Genomic DNA, 26,854 nt, shown 5'->3' on the forward strand with positions numbered 1-26,854 from the left:
TGAGGCAACCTCTGGCACCCTCGATTTCCCAGCTGTGCGTAATTATGAGAGAGAATATTTCCTTCATAGGGCGGGAGATAGAATTAAATTTGAAATGTCATAAAATAGACTCCAGCACAAATTATTAGCACATAGTAGCACCAGGTCCACTTTCTCCTCATACTGTTCTTTCTTTTGGGGTTAATCGGGAGGAAACACATCATTTCGCTGGACTCCTGAATGCTATCGGGAGCAACAAAGCCACTCTTAAGACTTGCCCTGCCAACCTTTCAACTTCTTTAGGGTTTTGGTAGTTCAGAGTCAGGACCCGACTGACAACTGCCTTCTCATCATTCCCAGGAGGCCCCTGAGACCCCAAGAATCTCGAAGACATCTAGAAGCCACGGTGAGACTAAACCAGGAGCCCCTTGTCTACCTAGCTATTGAAAGGTTCAACGAGATTCTACCAGAACAATGAGCTAAAATCTTCACAGAAGCCTCCATGTGCTGTGGGGGAGAACCCTCCTCAGATGGTTCTTCGCCTCGTCTTTCCCGCCACCCTGTCGCGGAAACATCTCCATTTTACTCTCAATTTTCCCAGCTGCTGAAGGAAAACCTCAGAATCGATGCCCCCCAAGATGGTGACTACTCCAAGCCGTATTTGTCTTGACACTGGTGTATGTAATTATTTTGATTCCGGAGTTATTTCTCTAATTATGTTCCATTTGGACTAAGGCTCATCATTTAACATTTGGAGTATGTCTGGATTGACTGGAAAGAAAATCGGTTGGCTTGGGAAGTGAGGGGGATTAGAGGCAAATGTGGAGCAACAGTATTCTAAACCGCTTATGTATAATTCTGGAAGTAGATAATCCATAGGTCGCATATAGACAGCTAACTTAAAAAAAAAAAAAGCCATTTCCTGCAAGAGAAATGAGAATAGTCCAAGGTTGCCATTGTTCTAATTCTGGCTTTGGTTTTCCCCAGAGCACAGGAATCTTCAAGATCTTTTCAAAACAAGGTTAAGGAAGTTGAACGCTTCCTTTTAAAGAAAATACCACCTCATTTGAATGTTTAAAAATACCCATTGAGCATAGGATCAATTGCCATCCTACCTACTGCTTGGGTATCAAGGATGTTTGTAAAAGTTTTCATTAAATAGTTAACAGGGAAAAAGCCATAATTTAAGGGTGCAATTACCCAGAAAAACACTTTATTTCATTATTAACTCCTTCAGATTGATCCAAAGCATAGACAGAAGCCTTGCTTTTAGGCAACAAAACAAAACCAACACTGCCTGACATTAGCAACTACTTTTAACTGTTTCTAGAGTCAGTTTGTGGACAGTATCACGTGCTAGTGAGGATGGGGAGCAACTGGATCTCTCATACACTGCCATATTGTAAGCATATGCTCACCATGCAGTCCAGCCTGAAAACCATGTCCATGCAAAAACCTGTACGTGAAGGTTTATAGCAGCGTTATTCATAATTACCCCAAGCCAGAAATAAGCCAAATGTCACTCACCTGGTGAATGGATAAACAAACTAATGTAAAGTAAATACTACTCCGGAATAAAAAGGAACAAACTACAAATGCATGCCAAAGCAAGCCTTGTGCCAAGAGAAAGAGGCCAGACTCAAACAGAAACACACCATACGATTCCATTGATTGTGGCAAAGGCAAAGATGTAGGGATGGAGAACAGAGCAGTGGTTGCCAGGGGCTGGGGTGGGGAGGAAAGGACTGACTACAAAGGATCAGGAGGGAACTCTGGCAATAACAGAAATGTTCTGTGTCCCGACTGTGGTGTGGTTTGATGCATTTGTTAGAATTTATAGAATGGTAGGTTTAGGAAAGGTAAATTTTAATGCATGTAAATTATACTGTCTCCATAAAACTGATTTTAAAAACAGTCATTTTGTGACTTCCTAAGTATCACACTGATGTTGAATAAGCTTTCCTTAACACCCTTGATGCAAACACGGGTGGGGAGGGTATGTGGTCCTTTGCTCTTGGAATACCTAGCCCAGGTGGTGCACTGTAACTGTTTTCCTCTGTCTGAGCAGGAGGCAATGCACTTAGTTGGCAGGGCCCATGACTGACTTGTAGAGCTCTTGAAGGACAGTGGCCACCATCTGTCCCTTTTGGAAAAGGTCCTCTGTCCCATGGATGTCGTTTGCGCATTGTCCACGCCATCCATGGATGCTGGGACATGGACGCATCAAGTAATTGCTGGGTTTATATTTGTTTGCTTGGCTTTAGAGATCTCTTAACCGTGTCATGGTGGCTGTTTCATTATTCATAATAAATACTGTAATAAATATACAGTCATTGAGACAGATCTATAGGGCCCAGAAGCACCCACATGGTGGGATGCAGTAATGGGTAAATGTCCATCAGCCACCATGGGGGGTTGCTCATCCTTTTGACACTGCCCATGAATCTACACTTGCTCTCGATGCTAACAGAGGATTAGCAGTATCACCCTACTCAAAGAGTGGAATCTCTTTTGGGACATAGGGCCAATAGACTATATGCTTAGGATATAAGGTATCTAATGCCAAGTTTTAGGGCTCACTGTTGAATTTGAGAAACTAAGTCTGATTATAATGAAAAGCTATTTTAAAAATATTTTCATGATTGACTTCCTTGGCCCACCCCAGTTCAACTCTATGCACATCATTTCGCTACAGCTGAAAACAGAATACTTTAAAGAAAGCAAAACACACATAGACATGACCAGCTATCCTCAAGATCATTACAACAGCGAGCAGGAACACAAACTTTGGGGCTTGGGTGCAAAATCCACACACTACCTTTGTGAGCTTGTGGAAGTTTATTAACCTCTCTGACCCTATATCCTGTTGTGTAATAGAGATAATAAGAGTCACCTCATAGATTCGCTGTAGTGATTAAATGACATAATGCTCTGACATATGACATAACGTATGTACATCACTCAGCAGGTTGCTTCAGCAAATGGTGGTTATTTGCGCAAGTGTTAACTGATGTGAAGTGAGGCTTTCTCTTTACTCACACTCTCTTCTTCCTGTAACAGAATTGTCGGTGATTGCTATATGGCCCCTTCCCTGCTGGCAGCCAGGAGTAGATGTATTTATGGTGAGAATTTAAGGCCAAGAACAGAAGCTCCACTCAGTGCTGAGAGGCCCAGGGCTGGGCGCTCAGCGTCTGGCAAGGATCCTGGTGAGAGCTCCCAGCCCCTGGCAGTGCTGAGCGGCCCTGACATTTGAACTCTTGCGGGGCCTAAGGTTTGTTTCTTTCATTGTCAGGAATTATTTTTCCCCCAGATTTATTGGGATATAATTGCCATACAACACTGTGTATGTTTAAGGCCTACAACATGCTGCTTTGATACACGTATATACAGTGAAATTATTACAATAAGGTTAGTCAGCGCTTCCATCACCTCACAAATTACTATTTTGTCTGTATGTGTGTGTGGTGAGAACGTTCAAGATCTATTCTCTTAGCAACTTTCCAAATACTTAATATAGTATTGTTAACTATGGTCACCAAGCTGTGTGTTAAACCCCCAGAAACTCATTCATCTTATAACTGAGACTTTGTACCCTTTGACTAACATCTCCCCATTTCCCCCCTACCTCCCGAGCCCCCGCAACCACCATTCTGGTCCCTGTTTCTAGGAGTTTGGCTTTCTTAGATTCTGCCTATACGTGAGATCATACAATATGGGCCTTTCTCTGACTTAGAAAAATGCCCTCAAGGTCCATCCATGTTGTCACAAATGGCAAGATTTCCTTCTATTTTTATGGCTGCTTCATGTATCATCAGGGATTATTGCTCTATTCTTTGCTTTCTGAACCATAGCCAGCTCTGGCCTAATAAAAATGCCTATTTTAAAAAAGAAGACACAGAGAATCCTTATCTAAATAACCCCATTTTCCCCCAGCTTCTCCAGAGCAGGCCCTTGAACTGTGGCTGCTTCTTGTCATGGCTTCCAACTAGAAAAATATACCTTTTCTTGAGTCATTAACAATAACAGAAGTTGGAAGAGAAAAAAGTGCTACAGTGATCTCATCCTCACTGTGTGTGTATTTGTCATTGGACCTACGCAGTCTGGGGCTACACAAGGGTCAGGGTGCACACACGGTCCACCCTCCTCCATTGTCTGCTGGACACACTCTTACCACAGGCCTGACCGTCCCAGGGAGCCTCATTTTATATCAGTGACCCTCCTTGGCCCCGGCTGATTGGACTGACCCACGTACACTATGAACAATACTCTGACTCAGTAGTTATGTTGGGCTGACCAGAGTCTATCACCTGGAATTTGGAACAGTCATATGTATAAACTGGATAGTTTATATGCTGTACAGATACACACACAAAGTTTATATATTACACACACGTGCACACATACATATATGGCCAGTGGGTAGTAGACTCACTGGCAATGAAAGGATTTGGGAGCTGAAGGCTGGGGAAGAGAGACTGGGAGGAACAGGAGGGAGAAGAACAAGGCGGCAGTGCCTGGGGCTACCCCAGTCCCACCCTTCCAACATTTGGGGGTTCATTTTTCTCTGGTTTCTTGAGATCCCTCCCTGACTTCACCCGAGTGGGTTCCTAGTCCCCGAAACCTCCGCACGAACCATTGAAGCAGTCAGAAATAGCTGTTGGTTTCAACTAGCATTGAGCAGGGCTTTAAAAAAAGCATTTTTAAAAAAGATGTATTTATTTATCTGAGAGAGGGTGCGCACACGCAGGGGAAGTGGGGGAGGGGCGGAGGGAGAGAGACCTCAAGCAGATTCCCTGCTGAGCGCTGAGCCAGATGGGACATGGAGGCTCAATCCCATGATCCTCAGGTCATGACCTGAGCCGAAATCAAGAGCTGGACACTTAACTGACTGAGCTACCCAGGTGTCCCTAAAAAACCATTTTAAAGACAGTGCTATGGATGCATACATGCTGCCAGTGGCTGAAACGGTAAGGCAGAGTCCAAACCTCACCCTTTGCGTCTGAGGGGGTCCTTCCTAAAGGAAGATGGGGTCTGCACTTCACCATGCAATGGAAGCAGTATGCCCACTGGCGCAAGATGAACAAACAGGGTAACTTCTAGGAAAAGGCCAAATTCTAAAAGAGTGATCAGTAGAAGGTTAAACTCTAGCAAGAAGATCTCACCACAGCACCCTCTGCAGCTGGGGGCCCCTGGGATGGGGGAGGGAAATGGAAGACCCAGGGGGAAGGGACAAGAACAGGGACCGAGGAAAGGAGGAGAGGAGGCAGGGGAGGCTCTAAGTGTCCAGAGACAAGTATTAAGGCAGGGAGGGACAAGGGAGTCATTGAGGGAACAATCAGGAATGTGGGACCCACACAGGAGGAGGGAAAGGGGAGGGACACCAAGTGCCTGGGGCACAAGGCAGAGAGCAGAGAATGGCTTGAGCAAGAGGAAAAGAGAGAGAAGGAGACACAGAATGAGGAACTACAGAAAAGAGGGAGTCAGGGAAGTGAGAGAGGAATAGTGGAAGAGGCTGGGGAGGGGCAGCCAGAGAGACTCCCTGGTTCTGATGCTTTCTCCTCATCAGTGACCCCTAGTCCATGTCATGGCCTCTCCCCATCTAGATTGTCCTCATTTTCTGATTGGTTTTTTAAAAAAAGAGTTACTAATACCTTCCCTGTCTATCTGACAGGGAAGAAGTCAGGGCCAGGGGAAGAACTGTGGAAGTAAACTGCAGCTAGAGAAAACAGCACGTGCAAATGCCCCGAGGCCGGAGGTGTGTGCACTGGAGAGAAGACCAGGGCCACCGGAGTGGAAGGGAGTGGTGTGAGATGGTCCTGGAGGGCTGGGGGCCATGGAGTCCATGTGAAAGATTTTGGTCTTCTGGGGAGGGAGGGGGAGTTGTGGTCAAATTCATAATGTCCTGATTCCTCTTTTCTCATCATCTGTCCATCTCTGGCATATTCTACTTTACCACCTGCACGTATAAATGCAGCCACACCTCTTTTATTTTTCCTTTTAATTGCTGGGGCCCCATGTTGTCAAACTGCTCACCTGTAAAGTCTCTCCCTCTAGTCATCCAAGAACCCCAAGCTCTTACTCAGTCCAAAGGGAACAGATTTTCCTTCCAAATACCCCTCAGAGAGGCTGAGAAAGGCTAGTGAGCTCAGCTGTGCATTGTCACAGCCTCTGGTCACTGTCCAGCACTGTCCCACTCATACAGATACTGTGGACTGCTGAGGGGAGGGGAGGCTCCAGGGTTAAAATCACATTTACCTTGCTCACCCACAGCCTTAGCCTCCAGAGCGGAGTCAGAGGTGCTGGGCCTCAGGTGCACCCACCTGTCCAGCCCAACCCTTCACCACCAGTGCAAGAGCCCCTTGGGAGCCCTTGGTGTCCTTCCTGCTGGGGGACCTCACTAGGATGCTCCTGATCCTTCAAGAAGCTCCCTAGTGTTGACCCTCTCAGGAAGCTGCTCTGTCCCCCAGCACTAGCTCTGCAGACCAAGGGGCAACCGTGGAGGCATTTTTGTCAGGCAACAACAGCTCCCTTACCCGCCAGGCCAACAGACACTACCTGGCCCTACATTCAGGTGACCGACAGCCTTTCCCAAGGCCACCTGCTCTCTCCATTTCCACACACAGAAGATAGGAGTTTGTCTTTACTTTTTTCCTCCTTACTCAGTCACTCATTATTATATTATGAATATAAAAATAATGAAATCAGAAAATATCAATAGAAAAACATTCCATATTTCCTCAACCAATAAAAGACATTTATGTCAGCATGTTTATCACAAACTCACGGTTTCCATGGTTGAACGTGCTCCCTAGAAGTGTGCCTGCTTCATTCCAGAAAGCCTTATAGGATGTGACAGTCCACTGAGTAAGTGGTGGCTCTCGGCCCTGACACTGGGAGTCCCACTGTGAAAAGAGTTTTTATTGTGGAAAACATTTACTCTGAATAAATATTACTGGTATACATCTCCCGAAACTTAATTTTTTTAGAAAATAAAAAATCGTGGACTGCAGATTAACGCCACAATGAGATACTGTATGTCTAGCAGAATGGCTAAAATTAAAACAAATAACTGACAATACCAAGTGCTGATGAGAGTGTGGAACAACTGGACTCTCATTCATTGCTGACCTGAGTGCAAAATGGCACAGCCACTTAGAGAAACGATTTTGCAATTCCACATATATATTTGCCCTATGACCCCACAATCCCACTCCTAGGAGAAATGAAAACACATGTCCACACAAGTTTTTATAGCAGCTTTATTCGTAATCGCCCCAAACTGGAAGGAATCCAAAGGTTGGTGAACAGATAAACTGTGGTACATCCTTATCATGGAATACTACGCAGCCATCAAAAGGAGCCAACTACTGAAGCACCCAACAACTTGGATGCAGCCCAAGGGCATTATGCTGGAAGAAGCCAAACTCAAATGGATTCCATTCATACGACATTCTGGAAAAGGTAACACCATAGGGACAGAGAACAGATAGTGGTTGCCCGGGGGGGCGGGTAAAACGAAGACGATTGATTACAAAGGGAAACAGGAAATCGTAGGGTGCTGAAAATAGTCCCTATCTTCATTGTGGTGGGTTACGCAACCATAAGTTTTCGTCAAAAACTTATACTAAAACTGTATACCTAAAAAGGGGAGAATCTTACTGGATATAAATCACAAACTCAATAAACCTGATAGGAAAAATTATGTTTGTTTTCCCACTGAGAAAAAGCTCTTTTAAGAACCTTAAATATGTATTTTTTTCATGGTTCCTTTGTCATTGGAATAAGCCATGAAAGCCAGTAGGTTGAATTTGCTTTTCCATTTGAGGGTAAGATGTTTCACTGCCTCTGCCTAAATTAAGACAACTCGTCAGAGTCTCATCACGAGAAGGTAGTTTTCTCATGACTTTATAGTCCACATAGCCTTGTTTTTAGGGCTATACCTGCCCATAAGAAATCAACGGCCTAAGTCACAGGGAAGGGCTCCAGTCCACCCCCAGCCCCGAAGGGGCTTGGGCCTATAATGCCACCTCTTCCAAGCTGGTGGCCAATTTATTATGTTTCCCAAACTGGGAGAAAAAGAAACAGCCTTTTTTTGTTTTTTTTTTTTTTTAAGATTTTATTCATTCATCTGAGATGCAGAGATACAGAGAGAGAGAGAGAGAGAGAGAGAGAGAGAGCATGAGCCGGGAGAGGGGCAGAGGGAGAGGGAGAAGCAGGCTCCTCGCTGAGCCAGGAGCCCAATGCGGGGCTCAATCCCAGGACCCCGGGATCAGGACCCGAGCCGAAGGCAGACGCTTAACCATCTGAGCCACCCAGGCACCCAAGAAACAGCCTTTCAACCTGCACATCCCGGTATCCCTCACTCTTCCCAAATGTCAGAGGCCAGGACAGAAAGGCCCCCCGGTGCCCATTCTGATTGTACTGGTCAGTGAAGGTGGTATATTGGGGGGCTACACGGCATAAGCCCCCTTCCCTCCATGTGACATCAGGAGACAACAACTTTGGGTCAGCTACCACAGTCTTGTGAATTTACAATGGAAAAGGCGCACCTCTTGGACCTAGTTTGAAAGAGTGGGAAGGTGTCTGAGGTGGGCGGCAGGGTTAGTTAATAGTTGTGTGGCCCGACTCAGGAAGGAGACATGATGTCTGAGGCCACCACATGGACAGCTGTAAGAGACAGGGGGAGGGTGATGTGTAACAGATGGTCTCTCCCACTAACATCTTCCAGGAGCTCTGCTGGTGCACAGTTGTCCCTCATCCCATCCCATCCTCGCCCCAACCCTATAAACTAATAGGGTTATCTTCAATTTACACACGTGGGAAATAGAGCTAAGGAGGGTGGCTGCACGAGGGAAGTCAGGAAGCAGGAGGGCTGGCTCTTGACTCCGGATCTGACTGCGACTCTTCTATTTGCTCCATTACACAGGGGAACGTCTCCAGTACCTCGCAGTAGAATGAAGATACTGGAAACGTCCTGGAATTTGTCATTTTAACTTTTATGCTATTGGCAACCTCATTCTTAAATGAAGATTTTGGGGGGGGGGGGAAGTGTTCCTGCATGTCGGTTTTACCAAGGGGAATGGAGGAAAGAGACGCAAACTAAGGAGGGGTTTCAACTTCACCCTGGGGTCAAGGTAACTGTGCAGTAACAAGGTGGACAGACCTAGAGAGACAGTCAGGCTCACAAGAGCATGAGAAGCCAGGGTGAAGGGAATCATCGAGGGTCACAATCAGAGGTCACTTAGGTGTCCCTCCCCACTTGGAAATGTATTCTGTGCTCCCCTTGTTCAGACCTTGGGGGACACTGAGTTGTTTTCCTAAGGGAGTCAGTTCCTTAGTGGGGGCAGCCATGGGGGTGTCGGGCCAGGGTCTCCAGCATCCGTGGCCCCCTGCCCCTCTGGGCTTGGCTTCCGTGATTCCACCCGACATGCTGTGCCTGCTGCTGGCCCCACCACTGCCCGATTTTGGGTCCCCACCTCTTTTTGGCAAGGCATCATTGCTGCAAGGCAGTCTGTTCACCAGCCAGCACAGCCCCTCCTTGGCGGCAGTCGGGGGGTGGGGGTGGGTGTAGGGGTGGCATGCTGTGGCAGGAATTCCACAGCTAATCTCTGTTCCCAGAAGCTCCTCTGGTGCCCTATTGCAGAGCAATGTCCAAGGTCTTCCCTAACTCTCTAGGATGTCCCCAGATGCCTTAGGACTTTAGCTAGCTTCACCTCCTTTCTCAGGGATGCTCAGGGCCCAAGCATAAATAAAAATGATGACTCACCAACTGAATGCCTAGGCCTTTGAATGCTTATTCCCTCCCCTTAAAGGGGGTTATGCAACTGGTGCCCAGAGCAGATGGCCAAGGGGAGCCACGTGCCCTTGGAGACTGTCAAAGAGCAAACGTTTCAAAATGACACCTCTCCCACCGGAGACAGAACCTTTGCTCCAACTCACTCTTTTGCCCAGTACCTAGCCATAGATAGTTTGTTGAGTCAGCACAACGAGTGAACGTGACCTCTTTTATCTATTTATCCAACAGGTTCCTCTACCCAAGGGTCTCACCAGTTTTCTTGACTTTACAAATAGTCGCTTTTCAATGACCTGTGCCAATGGAATGCAGTAGTACAGTCGATCCAGGTCCCCAGCCATGGATATTTGGCTTTGGAAGGAATTTCAATACTTAAATATGGATGTGGGTGTCTCTCTGTACGAATGTGATCCCCAGTGATGGAAGCACTCCTTAGGGGCTAGGAACATCCCTCTCCTGCTCCCAGATGAGCTCTGGGAGGATTTTATTCCACACCATTTTGTTCTGAACAATACTCCAATGGTAGACAGATGGTAAAAGGGACTCATTCTTCCCCTCCTTGCATCCATCCCTCTTCCTCTCTCACGCCGCAGCTCTTCCCGCTTAGAGCAGGGGGTCTGTCTCCCCCAGCTCTTGAACCTGGGCTGCCCCTGTGTCTTGCTTTGACCAACAGAGTGTGGCAGAAGTCACAGCATACCAGTTTGAGCGTTGGCCTCAAAAAGCCTGGCACACTTGCTCTCTCAGAAACCTGCCACCACCAGAGAGCAAGGCCAGACTAGCTTGCTGAAAGGATGAGGGAGCACATGGGGAGTGTTTAGTCTGGCCCCACTAATCCCAGCCAGCAAGCCAGCCAGCCAGCCTGCACATGGGTAAGCAAGTTTTACCAGGCTCACCCAGGCCTGAAGAACCAGCCAAGTTGAGCCAACCCACAGAATACATGGTGGTTGCTTTAAGCCACTACGTTTTGGGGTGCTTGTTACATAGCAGAAACCCCTTCCTCCTGCCACAGGAAGGTTCGACTACATCACATTCAAACTGCTCTTTGCACTTACAGGTAGAGAGAGAAATGAATTCTTCCTTCTTCTGGTAGTGGAGCTAAATGTGGGCAGGAGACCCTAGAATCCATTTCCCTTTCAACTCTTTCACTGCATAGCTAACCTGAATTTAAAAAATTTTCTTATGAGATCAACAGCAGATACATTGTCAAAGCAAAGCATTTTCTGTCCCAACTCTGTTGTTGAGGGTTCCACCGATAAGAAATAACATAACCAACATTTGACACCACAGCAGACCACAGAGATCAGGAAGAAGTCACATCAATTATTTTACAAAGAGCCCTGTTCAAGCAAGCCATGAAAAAAAAAAACAACTTTTATGATGAACGCTAAGTTTAATAATCTCTTTATCACATTCCCCCCAAATTTTTCATTATTATCTTCATTTTATTCTGTTTACATCTGTCTTATATGTCTCTGTAATACATAGACACAGACCTCTATTTGCCATACATTTCTACCACTTAACTGTCTTTGGATCAATATCGAATGTAGGGATCAGGGTGGGAAAGAATACCACCTTTTTCTGAAAGTAGATTCTTATGGATTTATTTAGCACCTTTTGTTGAAGGAGCTCAAGATACTTAAACATTCACTGTAACATCCTTTTGTTTTCTCTGGGTAAGTGTCAAAAATGATCACTAGTGCTTTTTTATAGAAAGAAATATGAAAGCACAGAAAGGTCAAAGTAGTATCATGAGATGATGATACTCACGGTAGAGACTCGGGTCTTTAGCTTTAGCATTCTACTCTGTGAACCACATTTTGTCTGTTTAATACACTCCATATCAAAAGGTATAGTGGTTTCTTCCATTTTTATGACATCTCTCTTTGGATGGATGTTAACTAAATGGGCAGAACAGACAGTAAATTCCCACAAACTAATCATCCCAGCAGTGCAGTTACTTCCTGCAGCTTTTTATGTAAGCTAAGAAGTCCCATAAATTATAGAGCTACCCTCTGCTTCTCCATTAAAAATTATAATTGAGGGGCACCTGGGCAGCTCAGTTGGTTAAGCATCCGACTCTTGATTTCGGCTCGGGTCGTGATCTCAGGGTGGTGAGATGGAGCCCTGAGTCGGGCTCTGCACTGGGTGTGGAGCCTGCTTAAGATTCTCTTTCCCTCTCCCTCCCTCCACCCCTCCAATCATGCTCTCTCTCTCTCAAAAAAAAAAAAAAAAGTCACAATTGACTGCTACTATTCCAGCATTTCCAAGAGACCTGCAACCAGTAAGGAGAAACCAGTGACCAATGGTCATTCCTTCAGCTGGACACCTTTGGCCATTTAAGTCTGGACACTGACCACTATTAGCACTCTTAAAACCTACCAGATCCACAAAATTAATTTTAATCTGCTTAGATATTTTAACTTTTTTTTGGTATATGAGAATACTCACTGACCACAACAGATGGAAGAACCCAGGTACTTCCTTTCAATCTGACTCACGCTGTGTGTTTCCTCACAAGCGGGCTGATCTAAGAGAAAAGTATCTCTGTGATAAGTTTTCTTAAATTCACAATATGAGGATTTGGTTTTTAAATAAGATGCTTTGGAAAATAGCAGAAATGTTTACCATTTCTACAAGGCTGAATCACAGATGCACAATTATTTAGGACGAAAATAGGGTCTACGGCCTAAACACACTTATGCACTTCTTATCTAGAAAAAGAAAACACAAATTAACATGTCAGCTTTAACCCTTCTTTCTTTTTTTAAGATTTTATTTATTTACTCATTTGAGAGAGAGAGAGAGAGAGCAGGGGGAAGGGCAGAGGGAGAGAGGGAGTTCCAAGCAGAGTCAGAGACCCTGAGATCATGACCTGAGTGGGAACCAAGAGTGAGATGCTTAACTGACTGAGCCACCAGGTGCCCCATCCCTTCTTTCTTGAATTTCCCTGGCAGCTGCTTTTCACCCTGTACTCAGGCTGTCCTGTGTCCTATGCATTTCTCACGTATTTTTGAGAGAGACATCAAGAGTAAGAATGCCGAGCTGCAGCAACTTGGATTTTAGAGATTTAGTTACCAAAGTACCTGACTGCCTCTGCTGGAATGAGTAAATACCTTCACCTCAGGGGTCAGCCATTTTTGGGGTGAGGGAAAGAAGGACACATTACAGCTTAGTTCTGCCTGTGGATTGACAGAAACTTAAAAACATTCAGGGGGAAAGCAGGGTTTCCCTTTTTTCTTCCTTTAAGAAAAAAAGAAAAAAACAGAACACAGAAAATTTTGCAAAGACGAAGATCCTCTCCACTTGCTCCTGAGCCTCCCTCTAGGCTTCACAGTCCTGGCCTTTTCACCAAAAGTGCTTAGTACAGACCTCCCTGCCTACCCCGCCCCCCAAAAAACCCATCACCAAAACACAGGCAACCTACTTTCAAGAAGGGGTGCAAAAGAAAATATATAAAGACCAGCACCCTTAGGAGAATTTTCAAGAGAACCCTTACAGAGTAAAAACAAAAGGGGGTTAGAGTATCAAGAAAAATGTTATGGAAATGAAATACAAATATAAGGGAAAAAAACGGACCCAAAGAGAACAGAACAATCATTAAAACAGATGCCATAAAGAGACAAACTACTGATGAAATGATAATGGGGAACAGGAGGGGACGGAGGAAAACCCTAAAAGGAGGTAAAAAGTGGAGCGTCGTGTACCTGTGTCATCAGATGATACGTGACTGTGGGTATCAGTAAATGGTCATAACAATTGCAGGTTTTTTAAAAAGTGCCCGATTCTACATAAAGAGCAAGAAGGTGGGCGCTGAATGTCAGGTCATTCGACGCGGATGTACCGAAGGGAGGGCCCTCAGGGAGCAGATCCGGGCCACCGCCCCGCCCAGGCGCAGGAGCGCGCTCTCCCCAGGCCCCGCCCAGGCGCAGGTGCGGAGCCCCACCCCCCGGCCCCGCCCAGGCGCAGGTGCCCCTGGCTCCCGAGCGGGGTAGAGACCCGGCCCCTGTGGGGCCCGCGGAGGCCAGGCTGGAGACTCAGAGGTCGGCGCCCGCCCCCAGGCAAGGCGGCTCCGAGGGGCGCCGAGAGCCGCTGCGGGTCCCCCGCCGCTCAGCGCCGTGCCCCTGTAGCGCCGGCCTCGGCCTCCCCCTGCTCCTGCACCGGCCGCGAGGCCTTATCGGGCCCAGGGGCGCCGCGCTCCTGCAGCCCCCCGCCCAGGCGCGCGTCCAGGCCCGCGCACGGGTCCGGGAAGCGCGACCCGAGTCCGGCGAACGAGTCGCAGCGCGGCGGGCTCTCCTCCTGCACCGGGCGGCCCACCGGCTCCCCCGCGCCGCTGCCCGGCCCTGCCGGGCCCTCCTGGGAGTTCTGGCTGACGTAGACCACGATGATGTCGCCCTTGAAGTTCATCACCTGCCCGCTGGAAATAAACGTGGAGTTACTGTTTCCAGTCACATTTCCTACAAGGGGAGAGGAAGAGAGAACACGCAGAAGGTGAGTCATCAGTTCTTGATGAGAACTCGGTCTTGTGAGAGGGAAGTTTCCCAAGGAAACAGGCTGTTCTAGCAGCGGCCTCCCCTCACCGACACCGTCTCTAGAGTGCATCGGACACTCCCACTGGTTCCTTCATTTGTCAGCTCACCAGGACCGACTGAGGCAGAGGAAGGAGGGCGAGAGAAGGCAAAAGAGAAGCAAGACTACGGGCCGTGCTCCAGTTTCGTCATCTGCCACATGGGACTCAGGATACCGGCAGGAGAGCACATCAGGTGTTAGACTGTAACAGGTGCAGCCGTTACCTGGGAAAGGGTGTGCGTGCGGGAGATCCACAGGCCGCAAACAGCCAGTGGCCTGGCTGTGGCCAAATGCGTCAGTAAGGGAACGCACCTCTGGAGGGAAGGTCGTTGCCTGATAGGACCCTGGAGCCCACCAGCTCAGCCTCCCCGGTGACCAGATTGTCACACCTTTGTACCTTCCACGGAGGTCCCTAATAGTTCAGCCCTGGAGGGCCATGGGTCCACCCAGGCTCGGTATTTAGCAGAGGTTAAATCAATTTCCTTACCACCTTTAACTCCTGGAACAAAAGAGATTCATAAGACTAAAGTGGAAAAAAGAAATCCTATAAATCACTCTTTCCTTCTGAACCCTGAGGGTGATTTGTCCCTAGGGGGTCTACCATCACTTCTTTGTGGGTGACTAGATTTGACCAGTCTTGAACTGATGAGCCTTTTGGGAAACAAATAGAAAATTCAACAAGTGTTAGGAAACTTGCTACCCTTACTACTCTTCTATTTTAAAAATTGATACTCTAGAAATGTCCCAGGTGAAAATAAATGCCATAAACCAAGCAGATGCAGAAATGTCCCAACACTCAGTATCAGAAACAGAATCTTTCATTCTGGCGAGAAGAGATGAACATCAAAATGGCTCTTCACTGTTAACTTCATCTTTTTTTCTCATCTACTGTGACCCAGCTTCGTAATAATTTATACAAATTAACTTTCTATCACCACTCCACAAGAAGAGATTTTTCCCAAGTTTGGAAGGCATGTTTTGGATGGTCTGACTAAAATACCAACAGCCTACAGGAAATCCCATTGGGGAGCCTTCCCTCCACCCACAAAGTACCTTCAGAGAAGCTGAGATGGAGGCCCAGTGACCCAGGAAACTATAAGGATTTCAAATGAAAACAGATTTCAAGTGTGAGCAACAAATCAAAAAGATTTATGACTCATGCTATTTCTCTCATAGGCAGTTGTATGGGGTATATTTCAAGATGGTGGTGGGGATTTATTTGCCTAATGACCCCCCCACCCAAGCAACAAGGGGGAGGCCAGCTAGTGTTTCCATTCACCAGCTAGCTGGATCACTCCATGGCCTCTGAAATATACCAACAGGTGCTCCTAACATACGGTGTACTCTACGTTAGGAGTCTACTTTCTAGTATGTCTATGCCTTCCTTCTCCCACCAGTTACCGAGTTAGTTCTCAGTTCTGTTTTTACCAGTTGAACTCATTAGGAAATCTAATTAACTATATATTTTGTAAAGTGGTGAAATGTAAGTGATAAAGAAGGGGAACTTTCTGTAAAAACTCAAGTGAACGCAAGACCCAAATAAAAGTGAGTCACACTCAACGCAAAACAAAAGACAACATCCACAAACCGCTGAACTGGTAGGTAAGGAGACATGGGCAAGAGAACTGTTGAAAAAAGATACAAAACAAAACACATGAAAAGGGCAGAAGGATCTTGGACTCACATCTGCTTTGCAAATGTCTACAATTTCTCATGCCACACTAGAGACAGAGAGAGTGGAAATTAAGATCACGAGGTTAATGTAAAAAAAACTATCATCAGCCAACACATATGGCCCTTTACTAAAAATAATCCTTGTGAATGTTAAGTTATGTTTTAGGTTTAAAAAGATGCCCAAGATATGGGCTTGTAAATGACTCCTCCAAGTAACTCAGCAACTACTGACCCAGTGCTGGTACGGGGGCCTCTCCTGTGGCGGCAGCAGGAGTGATACCGTGACTCGGAAGTCCTCCCAGTGGAGAGATCACTAGTTAACAGAAGTCAAAGCAGGAGGGGCGCCTGGGTGGCTCAGTCGGTTGAGCATCTGCCTTCGGCTCAGGTCCATGATCCCAGGGTCCTGGGATCAAGCCCCGCGTCGGACTGCCTGCTCAGCAGGAAGCCTGCTTCTCCCTCTCCCATTCCCCCTGCTTGTGTTCCCTCTCTCGCTGTGTCTCTCTCTCTGAAATAAATAAATAAAATCTTAAAAAAAGAAAAAGTCAAGTTGAGAAATTAACAGTATGACGGAAGATACCACCAACATTCTATTCTAATTTAAATACACCATGTTTGTTTAATAAAAGCGATTTAAAAAGCTGTTTAAAAGTATGATTTTCTCAGTCTATTATTAAAACATCAGTGACTGCTGATTCTGTTGATCTCAGTAGAATAATGGAGAGCTAGCAGAGGGCATCACTAGCCCCTGTGTGATTGACTTATGGCTTTGAATTTAATCTCCCATCTTCTTCGTCCTCTTCATACGGAGACTTATCTACTGATGTCATGGTATATATGACTTCTCCCTCATTTTAAATTTTATTTCCCAACAAATCATCCTCATTAATCCACACACTGTTGTTTACCTTCTTCCTGGTCAGAATCTTCAGTTTGTCTGAGCTCAAGTCAAAGCCCATTTTTTCTTATCATCTTGCACATCAAGATCTTGTTTAATTATTCACATTAAGAATTTCATCCCATGCCAATTTACCTCGGGGCAAACAATATCTTTGCTATAACCCATAGGATCTATATTCCTTTTTTCCATCTAAAATGGAACTCAAATCCTTTCGCCTAAGATATATTTGAACATTTCAGGATGCTCTGACTTAGACTGGATCAAGAATATTATTCTTTTGGGGGTGGGGGAGGGACAGAATGGGGGGTGGACAAGAACAAGGCCTTTAATTTCCTGATAACTGGGATGTAAAGAAAACGTATCTAGAAAGAGTATAAGATTCTAAAGCAATTTTATTCTTCACATTTTTTCTTTCTCTTTTTTTTTTTTACTCAAGTTACCATTAATGACAAAAACCACCTTTGATCAAGTCCAAGCCCATTCTGTACATGCCGACTTTTATGAGAGTAGTAAACTGGTACAGACTGAACTTTTAAAAAGCTCTACTGATCTGCCAATGACATAAGTGGCTACAGAGCTGTCTTCATGGGCACATGACCCTCAGAAGGCCATGCTTGATTAAATGCTCTGCTGTCATCGTCTTGGATTTCTTATTAATTTTTGCACATGGACACCTCGTGTTTTCATCTTTCACTGGGCTCTGGAAATGATGTAGTGGGTCCTGAGCAGCAGGCAGCTCTTGGGAGTATTGCTCTGGGTTCTTCCCCCCACACCGATGCTTTAATTCAGTGTCACTCTTTTTGGAGGTAACCTCTTATAACTTGGATATCTTTCAGTATCGCGGAAGTGTTTGTGAATCTGATTTTCTGTACTGATAAAGAACTCAATGTTTGGGAAGACACTGAGTCCCAGAGGCTACGTACGGTGCCACTACAACACGGATCCTATGATATGTTTCCCTGATGTTCAAAGCCACTTGTCATTTGTTGTGAAACGTTCGACACCAACTTTCTGATATAGCACTGAGGCTCGTCCCTTTAAGAAAAAGTCTAGTGATGGTATCAATGATACCTTTGTTGCTTTGCCTATAGTCTAGAGTCTTGGTTTCTTTAAAGTGGAATGAGAACCAAGCCACCTGCCAAGCAGTCTAAGTGCAGAATCCTACTAGAGTTGTCTTCCCTCAACGTTCATAGTTGTCTCACCCACCTCAGCTTCAACAGCAAAAAGATTTTAGCAACTCATTCTTTGAATAGTCCCAAAGCACTGAACGGTTTTCACAGAAACAGTTCTCATGCTTTTCAAACTCACTTCTTTTTACCAGCTCACCAGTTTTAACAGGATCAACTCACAGTCTCGGGACAGGGAACACCCATGGATTTAGTACGCACAGCCATTCACCAAGTGGGAGCAGAAGGGCCTGGCTGTTCTAGAGGGATCCATTAGGTGTGAGTAATCAGTGTACTGTGGGCTTACTCTACAGAGGGAGAGAAGAATGTGTGCTAATCTATGGTTATGTGTGCACTCATTATAGTAACAACAGTAATGGAAACAACGCCCCAAATCCAGAATTTATTGAGTGCTCCCTCCACGCTGGGCTGGCTGCATTGCAAACACCAGCTCGCAGCTACTTTGCATGGGAGCATTCCAGGCTGGCTTCTTTCTCCCTTCTCTGCCTTAAGGAGGGAAACTGTCAAAGAGCCTTCTTTTTTCATGGCTTGTCTTAATGCAGACTCACCTGCCAGTCATCTAATGATGTCAATGTCATCCTGATTTTGTGGTCTCTGAAGAGCAGAAGGTGCTCTCTGCTGACTAAAGGGATGAGGTTTCAGTCCAGGAGGGTAAGAAGTGGGGAGAAACAGAGGAGAGAGCAGGGGTCTGGAAGCTCTGGTCTGGTCCTACTCGGCCCTCCCTAGCTGTGGGATTTGGGACAAGCCACCTAACAACCTCTCCAGATTTCGGTCTGCTCGTTTGTGAAATGCGAATCAAGTTTCAAGTCCTGCTAGCCTGGCGGGTGGAGCCACACAGAGTAGCACACAATACCTGTTAAATGAAAGAAGAAATGAATGAATGAGCACCCGCAGGATGGCGTAAGGGCCAAACAAGGATGGATTTGAAAATGCTCGGGGAATCGCAGGGAATCAGTCACAGGGATGCTGATGGCATTACTACTCCCGGCAGGTGGCCCTCCCAGGGAGAGACATGGAGGGAATGTGCTGGGCAGTAATGTCATTTTTCCATCCGTGTCTTGTTGGAGGATCTCAACATGTCTTAAAGACAGAGAGGGCACTTTCCTCCAGAAATCTAACCAACTTTTGTTTTCTTTGCCAAACTAAATCATCATTATGACTGTCACTGGTCTGAACACTCCTCTATATCGTTCTGCACTAAACCCCCATAGTCTTGTTCTCCTCACACAGGTCAGTGATGACTTGCCTGTAGCACAGGGTTCAGAATGAGTTGGTAATATCCTTCTCCTGTAATACACATAAGTCCTGAATTGTCCTTCTCAATAGCAAATAATTCCTTATGATGTGCTACCTTTTAGGACAGAAGGGTGTTATAGGGTTATGCAAGTAGACCAGAGAGGGCAAGTCAGTGGGTCCCCATGTCAGCAAGCTGCATGACTGTGTGGGTGCTGTAGGGCCTCCTTTTGGGCATGGCTGGATAGCTTCTATAGTTGATATCTGCCCCAAAGGGGTAACTCTTTCCACTGAGGGCCAAGGAAGCCCCAGATTGTTCTGCTGTTGGTGGCGGGGGTGGGGGTGGGGCGGAGGCCCTTGTTGGTAGCTGGTAAGGGGAAATACGAAAAGAGAAGAAGCGTGTAGATAAGGCTGATCCAAGATGCCTTACAAAGGCCTGAGACTTTTAGTCTATTCAGCCTCCAGGAATACAAGGCAAAGCAAGGGCCCGTCACTACCCCTTCCTTCTCTTCCTCGGCTGCCCTTCTGACACCTTTCCCCTGCTAGGCTGTCCCTGGCATTGATCTTACCTTTACTGTCACTTGAGAAAAAACATAGGGTTGTAGGTGTTGAAGGAAAGAACTTTCCTCACAAGAGAACCAGGGATAGTGAAAATAGTACCTTCTGGAGACAGCCGGTGGAAGGGAGGTGACCCACAGGCCAAGGTAGCCATCCCTTACTGCACAGACCCTAGCGTCCCTGCGCATGGAACCTTCTGGGCCTGGCCTGGCCACAGCCCCTCGCTCAGCCAGAGTAGTCAGCTATCCCAGACCCTTATTCTGCAGCACACTGGAGAGTCTCCAACACACAGTGAACAAAGGAAATCAATATTGATGGCGCCAATTTAATAGCAGCAGAACAGTGGCTTAAGGGACAGCCTCACAATCAGATGATCAGGAGGTCAAAATAGTCTCCTCATCTCTCAACACGAGGTGACTGGGACTTGTATTTGAAGCTACCTAAAAGTGGGATTTGAGAGCCAGAATGACAGGAGGATTTTTCCTAAATTAGAGAAAGTTTGAAGAATTTCTAACATTTAAAATGGGTTGGTTGGGTTAACATTAATATTTAATGTGACTTAACTAACAAAATCTTCAGGTAACTTGAGACAGTTAAAAATAGCATTGAAGTCAACAGAAACAATGGACAAATGAAGTGTCTCATCCTAACCAGAAAGATGTCTACACTTTGCTAAGTCCATGCTTGACATGGCGGCTCCATGGAATCTCTCTTTCTTGGGCAGAGAAAAACAAGCTTTGTTTTAAGAACTCAGTCTCTGCAGAATTCACATTTTTAAGCAAGGTAATACACACTTCCCAAAAGCTTATTATGTTGTTTAAAATGCATAACGTATGAATATTAAATCACAAGAACTATAGCAAATAATACCACCCAATTGTCATGTAGATTTTCTCCCAAGGAACAGAACTAAAAATATACACAAATACACTCAAACTACCCAGGCTACATAGAGTTCTTTTGGAATTTTTTAAAAACTTATATTTAACCCATATGCTTCTCATGTGATTTTCCTTTTTATGGAAATGCAAGCTCTGTTTTAGGCATTTGGAAGAAACTGAGTATATGATGATGATAAGGGAAGGGAAGCAGTATTTAATAGTTCCATTCTGAATCATGCTTGAAAGTTACTTAGAATGGCTTACGAATGAAACTCTTCCAAAATGAGCCCCATTAGAACAGAGAGAAAGTAAGCAGGACTGAATTAAAGTATACAGTAACCAAGTTTTTCATATACTTTGAAAGAATGCATTGACTTTTAGTATCAATGAATATTGCCAACCAACCAAATAATAAAATATCATTTTTAACTTACAGGGTCAATGAGCTAATACTTGCCCTTGCAGTCCTTAGCTAAAAGCGAAACACGAGCTAGTGGATGGCATTCCAACCAGAAAGAAAAGAAAGTTAGAACTAGATAGAGTGTTGTCCATTGCTTGCGGCAGGGGGAGGGAAAGGGAAGAAAATTAAGGTAGGAGAAGCTTTATCTGTCTTTTCGGGATGGAAACGGATGGTCAAAAATAGTCATTTCAAGAGAGGGGGACCCAGGGATGGGAGACTGAGGCTGGGGAGAAACGGGGTCAACCTCCAGTGCCCTGGGCTCCCAGGAATCGGCCTTGGTGTGTCACTGCCATTTGGATGAACCAGCTCACCTTGCCTCCTCTACCCAGGACACTGAGGTCGGTCCAGGACAGCTCAGGCCAGTCCTTCCATCCTCTGCTTGGCCTCCAGCTCCCAGAACAGACTGAAAATGTGGGAGGCTGAGAGTGACTTTAGGGAACAAACAGGGGGGTACGGTCTCCCGTTCCTCTAGTTACTCATGACTGGCTGAATGGATGACCTTCACACCCTGTGACTAAGCCGCCTCGGGAGATACTGGAAAGATCAGGTGTGGCAAAGGTCATGGAAATTCCCACTGAATGGTGTGCTACCTAGAGGCCGCTTGTAGATAAAGGTGTGTGCCTGCCGGGCTCAGTAACAAAGACGGAAAGTGCACGGCGGCGGTGGGGGGGGGGGCGGGGGGGAGAGGGTGGCCGCTCGGCCAGCACACCTGCCCTCCCTGGTTCCAAAGTAGCACTGGAGCTGTGACTTGAAGGACAGGAGGAAGGAGCGCTCTGGAAAAGGGGACAGTGTGGGGACAGGGTGGCTCACACTAGCAGAAGCACATGACAGAACAGAAGAGGCAAGTGAGAGGTGTCTGTAGGAAAAGGGGCTGGCTTTGGCCAAAACTTACGTTGGGGGTGTTGGGAGAGAGAAGGCCAAGGGGTGGCAGGTGGGGGGGTGGGGGTGCGGAAGGGGTGGCAAGCGGGCTGGGGGTGGGGCGGCAGGGGGCCCAAGGCCTTGCTGTCTCAAGTTACTGATTTCTTCAGTTGTCCATTCCCTGACCTCAATCTCTACTTGTTTTGCTGGTTTTCCCAAGTCTCCGGGGCTCAATAGACCCTCAATAAAGATATGATAGAAAAACAAATATGTAGTTGCTGTTCATTAATAACCGCCGTGGACCCTGTAAATAAACATCTGTTTCCAGCTCCGGAAGCGGCCGAAGCAAGAAAGTGATTTCAGGAGCCAAAAGCAAGTTCCCAGCCACTGTAGACGCATTAGTTGTAAGAAGTGATTCTTTCACATGAACTAATTTTCAGGACACAGTAAGAATTCTCCAAACTCCAGGTGAAAGGATTTGTAACCAAGGGCGCCACCATTATGTCATCAGGATAGTAATTTAAGATGTAAATTAAGAAATGGTTTTATAAGACATAACCAAATATATGTTTTTCCCGTATTGGTCTTTGCTAATAATTCTCACCGTTCTTGAAGGGTTATAACATTGCTAGAATAACCTTAACGTTGGATGTTATTTTCAAAAATTACACTTGTAGAATTGTTTGAAGAACCATCATTCTCTTCAAAGGGATGCTGAGAGCAAAGGAGATACTCGTCCTTACTGAGGAAGTGCCCAATCATGTCATTTTCCCAGAAACCACTTGATTTGGTTGTGTGTGTGTGTGTGTGTGTGTTTTAAATACCCACAAATAAAAATCTAAAACCTTGGGCGCCTGGGTGGCTCAGATGGTTAGGCGTCTGCCTTCGGCCCAGGTCATGATCCCAGGGCCTGCTTCTCCCTCTGCTTCTCTCTCTCTCTCTCTCTCTCTCCCTCTCTCTCTCTCCTCCTCTTTCATGAATAAATAAATAAAATCTTAAAAAAAAATCTAAAACCTAATAAAAAAGGCCACCTCTTTCAAGTCCCCAAGAGCAACAGTGGCTTTCAGGAGATCAAATAGGATTAGACTCCTTCTGATCTTTCACCCAAGCTCCATCCTCTTTTACACATTTATAGAACATAAATAATGACGATCTTTAAAAAAAAAAAAAAAAGCAATAATGAGAAAGAGCTATTTTGACCAGACACCAGAAGGCCTGTTCATGTAGAAGTAATTATGGAGAGAAGAGCAAAGCCTCAAAAATCAGTCTGGCTGCCGCTTCTCCTGGGGCGAGAATGAATTTGGCCCTCTAACTGGCACCCACAGGCAGACTCTCCACGGACAGTTTGCATGGCGAAGCACCAGATGAAGAGAGAAAGCAGTGTGAACTTCCTACAAATTAGCACCATTTAGTTGATGACACACTTTTTTTTTTCTTTTTTTAGTGCTGGAGAGATAAATGGTAATGAAAACCAGACTAGGGCACCGAGATCTGGCTTTTGGCTTCAGGACACTAAGGAAAAAAAAAATCTCTCTTTAAATTTGGCCAGCTCTTTTCTTCCAACAGCTGCTGACGTTTTCACACAGTGGCAAACATCACCTTCCTGGAGTCACTAATGGAAAAACTGGTCTGCCCCTGGCCGTGGTACCAGGACACCGTCACTGCCACACTCAGCTCGGGTCTCTCCATGCCCCCCCCCAGCCCCCAAAACTCGTGTTCTGTATGTCTCTATGACCAACAGGAAGAAAATTAACCACTAAAAAAAAAAAAAAAAGAAATGGAATTATACAAAGGAAGAAGAGAACCAAACTTTTAGTTATGGAAATTCCTTAAAATCTTAAATGTGGAGGTCTTCGGAAGGAAAAACATCAGTTCTTTGAAAAATATCCCCCAACGTAACTCCTCCTTTTAGTCTGACTGAGAACGGATGTTACAGAATTTACACATCAGTGAATTTGTATAGTTGCAGCAAAACCACAAAGCTTGGAAGACAGATGAAAGTACATTGTTCTACCAAATAAGCCAGGAGCCATCAGCAACATGAGGCAGGAGGGTCTCTGTGTTTAGGGCAGGATCTAGCTACCTCAGGGTTATAAAATAATTCAAACAGCAGCTGCTAGCACTACTTGCTGTCTAAATAAAGAGGAAGGAATGAAAAAGAAAAGGCATCCCAGGATAAAGGAGGTCCACGAATGGGCTTTTTTCTTTTTTCTTTTTGAGGGTAGGAGGATTCTGTGAAACCCCTTAAATAGCATATATCCATATATTCGTTTTTCTGGAGAGAGCATCTACAGCTGTCAGAAGATTCTCAAAGAGATCCCCGACCCCCCCCCCCATGTGGTGAACAGTACCCAGAGCCCTCACCGTCAGCAGCAGATTTCCTTCTAACTACATCATCAAACAGATGGTGTTTTACCCTTGTGAAAAAAAAAGTTATAATATTATAATTGGTGGGCTATTCATGCTCAAGCAGTGCTGCAGCGATAAATCTCTATAATGATTTTAAATTGTAAAATGATCCTCCTGGTTCCATAAATATATCATATGCAGCAGTTGTAAAAGGGGCTTCTCATATAAAGCATCAAAGGACAGCTTTAGTGTGTCATTAATTTGGTATAGAACCAACAAGCTACTCTGAATAAATATTAATTAATTAAGGATTAACTAAACAGTGTTGTTTGTCCCCCTGACAACTATAAAAGCTTTCTCAGGGGAGATGTGAGGTAGAGGCTGCTTTAAAGACAAAAACAAAACCCAGAGATCTGAGGGAATGCCTCAATGACAGGCGATCCTGAGATCGATGTGGACGTTGCCTCCAGGCAGTCAGTGCTGGGCGCGGGGCACGTGGAAGCCAAGAGACAGCCCCCCGGGTGGGGACAGGGGGCACAACCCACAGCCTCAACGTGGGGACTGAATCAAAACCCACCCCGCCAAAAGGCCTATCAGGAGACCAGTTTCGAGTGGCATACTCCCCATGTTAGCATCCTTCTTCCCCAAATGGTCTGTGCCCCTTGCCTCCAGACACTGCACCAGGAACAGGCCTCTCTGCTCAGAAGCAAGAGAGAGCAGAACATCACTTACCAGATGCAGGTGGCTGGTCACTGGAGGCACTTCCAGACCCAGGGCCCCCCCTCATGGAGCCGGGAAGCCTTCGGTCAGCCCCATAGGCGGGCTGGCCGGCCCCGGCGGCAGCATCTTCAGGCGCAAGGCCCATGCCATAGGCACACTGGGGCAAGGGTCCGCTTTGCGGTGAAGCCGTGAGGGGTTCCCGGGCCTCCCCAGGCGGGTTCCCACAGTTTGCACAGCCCTCTGCCGAGCTGCCGCTGGCTGCCCAGTGGGGGCAATGGCCACCCTCCACTTCTTTTTGCAAGTCCTTTTCGGAAGCCGTGGGAATCCAATCAGTCCTGCATGGGGGCTCAGCGAAGTGGCAGCTTTCAGAATCGGCCAGGCTCTCTGTCCCAGTGAAGCACTGGCTTAAACTGTCATTCTCCCCCACCTCCAGGGGCTCAGGGAAAGGCGGTGTGGACTTGCTCCCAGGCTGAGTGAGGAACAGCAAAGAGTCTGGGGTCTGGGAGGGCCTGTCCACATACTCGTCTTCCATGGGACTATGCTGGAAGGGGTCCCCCTCGAGCTCGCTGACCAAGGGGAGCATCCTGGCACTGGGCCCGCCGCCTGCACATGCACCCTCGCAGACACCACCACCGTCTGGACAGCACATATCTTCAGAGAACATCTTCTCTTCCAGAGTCAGCAGTAGGACACCTTCACAAATTTCACGCTGACTAGAGGCTTCCATGTGAGTGTTGCTAAAATTGTTGCCCGAGGACTCCTGCTGATGTAAATTCAGAAGGCAGAAGTATTAATACCCAGAGTTATTATAACATGTTTCTGCTGAACATGGCTGAAAATGGCTCAGAATAATTATTTCCACCATAACAAGGACATAACAAACACTCATTATGGCACTTTATTTGTGTTATTTACGATTACAGAGGGGGGGGAGAACCCTAAAATGGAATATGGGAACCACAGAGTCAAACTGCATTTCAAACGAATAGCATGTTTACACTAAAGCAAAGCGAAGTGCTAACTCAAGTAACTTTAGAACACAGTACTTTGTCCGTATACACTCAATCTAAATAAAAAAATTACCGTAAACAAATAAGGAACTCTAGTTAGCTTTGTTTTCTCTGTAGTACAGTTTAATAATTCTGAAAGTACTTTCTGTGTATTCTGGCATTGAGCAAACGAGTAAACATATTGAGAATAATAGGAGTCAGGCTTCGTCCTGTTGGAGAAGAAAAGATTCAAGTCCAGGGCAGGGAAAGACCCAATGAATCCTGTGGTGTTGGGACTGGAACTGGAAGCATCAGAATGAACTCACGGTTTAAAATGTATATTCTTTATACCACAGACAATAGATCTAAGGGACATAATGGGATAATCAAAGACATTTTTAATATCACATGTGGATCAGATAATAGTTTGTACCACGATTACATTTCTTGATTTTGATAAATGTACTATGGTTATATAAGAGAATGTGCTTGTTCTCAAGAAAATCACACTGAAGTATTTAAGGGTACAGGAGCGTGATGTCAGCCAATCACTCTAAAATGGTCCATGAATAAACACACACATAATACACACTTACAGAGAGCAAATGATAATGCAATGTGATAAAGTGTAAGCAGTTGGTGGGTCTGAGTTTAGCGTGCGTGGGAGTTTTTTGTTCTGTTTTTTTTGTTTTGTTTTGTTTTTTTG

At 45.9% G+C, this 26,854-nt stretch overlaps 1 protein-coding gene across 1 annotated transcript in view; it reads right to left on the reverse strand.

The window, feature by feature from the left end:
* Positions 1-13,752: 13,752 nt before the first annotated feature.
* TNFRSF11A (TNF receptor superfamily member 11a) overlaps positions 13,753-26,854 on the reverse strand; it is a 51,163-nt gene continuing 38,061 nt past the window's right edge. The window contains exons 9-10 of the mRNA XM_028102985.1: positions 25,172-25,922; positions 13,753-14,229 (exon numbers count right to left, since the gene is read on the reverse strand). Of these exons, the coding sequence (XP_027958786.1) occupies positions 13,883-14,229; positions 25,172-25,922 (1,098 nt within the window). The 3' untranslated portion in view covers positions 13,753-13,882. The remainder of the gene's footprint in view (positions 14,230-25,171; positions 25,923-26,854) is intronic.

Source organism: Eumetopias jubatus, unplaced genomic scaffold (genome assembly GCF_037043125.1).
Source record: "Eumetopias jubatus isolate StellerSeaLion01/CBP00866 unplaced genomic scaffold, mEumJub1_p1.0 scaffold_16, whole genome shotgun sequence".
In the NCBI taxonomy this organism is placed as follows: domain Eukaryota; kingdom Metazoa; phylum Chordata; class Mammalia; order Carnivora; family Otariidae; genus Eumetopias; species Eumetopias jubatus.